Source organism: Poecilia reticulata, linkage group LG11, assembly GCF_000633615.1.
Source record: "Poecilia reticulata strain Guanapo linkage group LG11, Guppy_female_1.0+MT, whole genome shotgun sequence".
NCBI lineage: Eukaryota > Metazoa > Chordata > Actinopteri > Cyprinodontiformes > Poeciliidae > Poecilia > Poecilia reticulata.
The window spans coordinates 12,051,738-12,054,892 of NC_024341.1; the positions used below are offsets into that span (position 1 = coordinate 12,051,738).

At 38.3% G+C, this 3,155-nt stretch overlaps 1 protein-coding gene across 1 annotated transcript in view; it reads right to left on the reverse strand.

The window, feature by feature from the left end:
* The window catches only part of cpne4b (copine IVb), a 37,364-nt gene that overhangs the window by 26,494 nt on the left and 7,715 nt on the right, over positions 1–3,155 (reverse strand). The window contains exon 2 of the mRNA XM_008421793.2: positions 2,828–3,018. Coding sequence (XP_008420015.1) covers positions 2,828–2,998 — 171 coding nt within the window. The 5' untranslated portion in view covers positions 2,999–3,018. The remainder of the gene's footprint in view (positions 1–2,827; positions 3,019–3,155) is intronic.

Here is a 3,155-nt window from a genome sequence, read left to right on the forward strand (position 1 = left end):
CACACACACACACACACACACACACACACACACACACACACACACACACACACACACACACACACATGAATTCTCTCTCCCTTTTTTCCATATGAATAAATACACAGACACTACTATGCTGCACAAAGTAGCTTTTTCTGGACTCCCCTGAGATACAGTTGCCTAACACTGCACTACTTTTTTGAGCACTTGATCTTGGGCCCCTGTGGAAAAAGCACTGCTTTTTGTGAGTCTGTGCGAGTTTGAGAGAGGAAGTTTTTCAGACTTTTTGTGTCACGCTTGAGTTTGTGTGTTCACACACGTCTGCTAGACCCCCAGCCCCTCTAAGTAGAACAAGAATTTGACACACAAAAAAAAGAAAAAAATGCAATGGATATTTACAAGTGACAAATTGCAAAGATGTCTCACTTAATTAGAAGATCATTGGGAATTACTTTCATCTGAAAAGGGGATTATGTAACACTGAGCAACAACCCAGTCCTTTAGCTCAGCTTAGATGCATCTAATGTCTCTAGCTCAGGAGTGGCACAAAAATAATGTGACAGCTGTAGTTCATGTCCCTGATGAGACTGTGTGTGATGGCTCTTTGAGCACTGACTTTAGCTTTAATCCATATCGTATGAATCTCCCATAGCCTCTCCAATTCTTGTTACCCAGGCAACCTTTTCGGTCAGTTTTTCCTTCCACCCAACTTTACATTAACACGTTTGGATACAGCTGTCCTTTTACACTGACCCTCAAACATTACTTTCAGCGGAGTGGTGTTTGGTGAGCAAGTCAGCAGCTTTCCTCAGCTTGGTGTAAGACATAACATATTATTTCTATATTAGATATCATAATAATAAAACTATTAAAATGTGAAAAAAAAATGTCACTCTGTGTAACGAACTTGTATAAATTTCACTTTTTGAACGGAATCGTTGAAAATAATGAATTTTTTCAATTATATTCTGTATTACTGACACCGACTCGCGTCTGCTCCGTTCATTGAAAAGAAAAGACAAAGAACGTGTCTCAATCTGTGGCCTGTTTAACTCAAAACGAATGAAAATTTGCTTATTCTAAAAATCCATTAGGATTTATCTTTCTCCTAATGTTGGATTTTTAATTATGCTCAGATAGTCTTTTGTCTAGTCCATTAGAAAGGGCCGAGAAAGCGCGTGTGCCTCACTGATAATTGGAAATGGAGTGGAACACTTTAAAGCAGCACCAGTTATCCATTTTCATAGCCAAAACAACCTACTACACAGAGAAGATGTTTCCTCCATTTATTTGGGACCTCTTTAGCTCCGAACGAGGCCAATAAAGCTGAAAATGTGGGTTTGAGGGTCTGATTGCTTTCATTACCAACAAAAAAAAAAATAAATGAATACATGGCATCTGTTAAAAGGGCATTTGCTAGATAAACACAATTTAGACTCTGCTTGTAGCAAAGGTTGGGAGTCCAGTTGAGCTGGGTGATAATTAGGACACGTGGCTCATGCAAGCTAAAAGGAAAACAACACAACACACTCAGTCTGAAATAGCAACTTGAATTTTGGAATTTAGTGCCATAATTTCACCAAACATTACTTTCAGCGGAGTGCTTGGATCATCCCAGGCAGCCCAATACCCGTAGTGGTACTTAGGCCGCCTCTAGTGGCACTCAAAAGAAATTTTGCTATCAATTATTTTAACCAGTTAGCTCTATGACATATTTCAGCACTTCACCAAAACACCATTCAATTGGTGTTTTCATGTCAATTCTGCCTCTGCAAAATAACAGAATTTGCACCAAAAATGAGGTACAAGACATCCACACAGTTAATCATTTGTGCTCATCAAAGTGGCATTTTCTCATTCCTTCCAACAAAACACAAATCATTTTAATCTCAATAGATAGAGTAATATGTCATCTATTAGTGTGTTTTGTGAGAGGAGTAGATTTGAAATGGCACATAGTACTGTCTTGAGCATTGTCAGATAAAGTCACCAGGGTCTGACTTTTTTTTTTGCATGGAAAGCATCAATAGAGTAAACAATCATAATGAAAACATGACAAAGCGATTTGACTGTCTTGTTCATCAAAAAGGACATCGGGACTTTTCATTTAGATCACGCTGACACTTTCTTTGACATAAAAACTCACTTTTGAGGGATGAAAAATCTGTTTTTAACAAGAGACGGACTAACAGTTGTTCAAATACTAATAGTGATGTGGGAAAATCATCAAAGTGCCTGGGAAAGATTCATTTGACATTAAAGTGAATAAAATCAATAAACTAAACAAAAATAAACTACTAAACAATGATACACCAAAATGAAACATCCTGATGTTTACATAACAGTGATTTCATGTTATTATTTTTTATTAGCTAAATGTTATCTTTAGAATTAGTTTAGATCCCATTTCCTCCAATGCACAACTGCTTTTTTTTTTTTTACTTAAAAGACTTAATACCTTGTAATAACATTAAAAGTCAGTATTATTACAAAGAAGTGTCAAAATATATCCATTGTCTTTAATCAAATATTACAAATTACTCCATTATGCCGGTGACATTCATTGTAATCCATAGAGGAGCAACATTAGAAGTCGCTTTGACAAGCCAGATTGCACCTTGAAACGTTCAGAGTCACTGCCACTTCGCTTAATATTCAGAATGCTTCATAACGGCTGAATAGGTGTCATGTAAAAGAACACTTAAGAATGACAAACTCCTGATTCACTCCTGGTCTCACCATTAAACCTTCATTTTCCGAGTGTGAAATAGCCTTTCGCAACTGGAGACTCATTTGCGTGGAGCGCGGCATCTCTCTCATTACCCTCTCCCCGTTTCCATCGTACCTCAAACCACTGGCCGTGTGACTGCATTTTCAGCACCACGCACGGGTCGGGCTTGGAGAGGGCGTCGCGGTCCGAGATCCCCCGGCAGGCTACTCTCAGCTCCACTTTGGTCAGGCATGGGGAGCTGATGAAGCCCAGCGTGGCCTCTGCAGACTCATAGATATTACTCATGATGGTCGTGCAATCACACACTGAACGGAAAGAGAGAAAAAAGGAGAGCTCGTTTATACATCATAGATAGATAGATAGATAGATAGATAGATAGATAGATAGATAGATAGATAGATAGATAGATAGATAGATAGATAGATAGATAGATAGATAGATA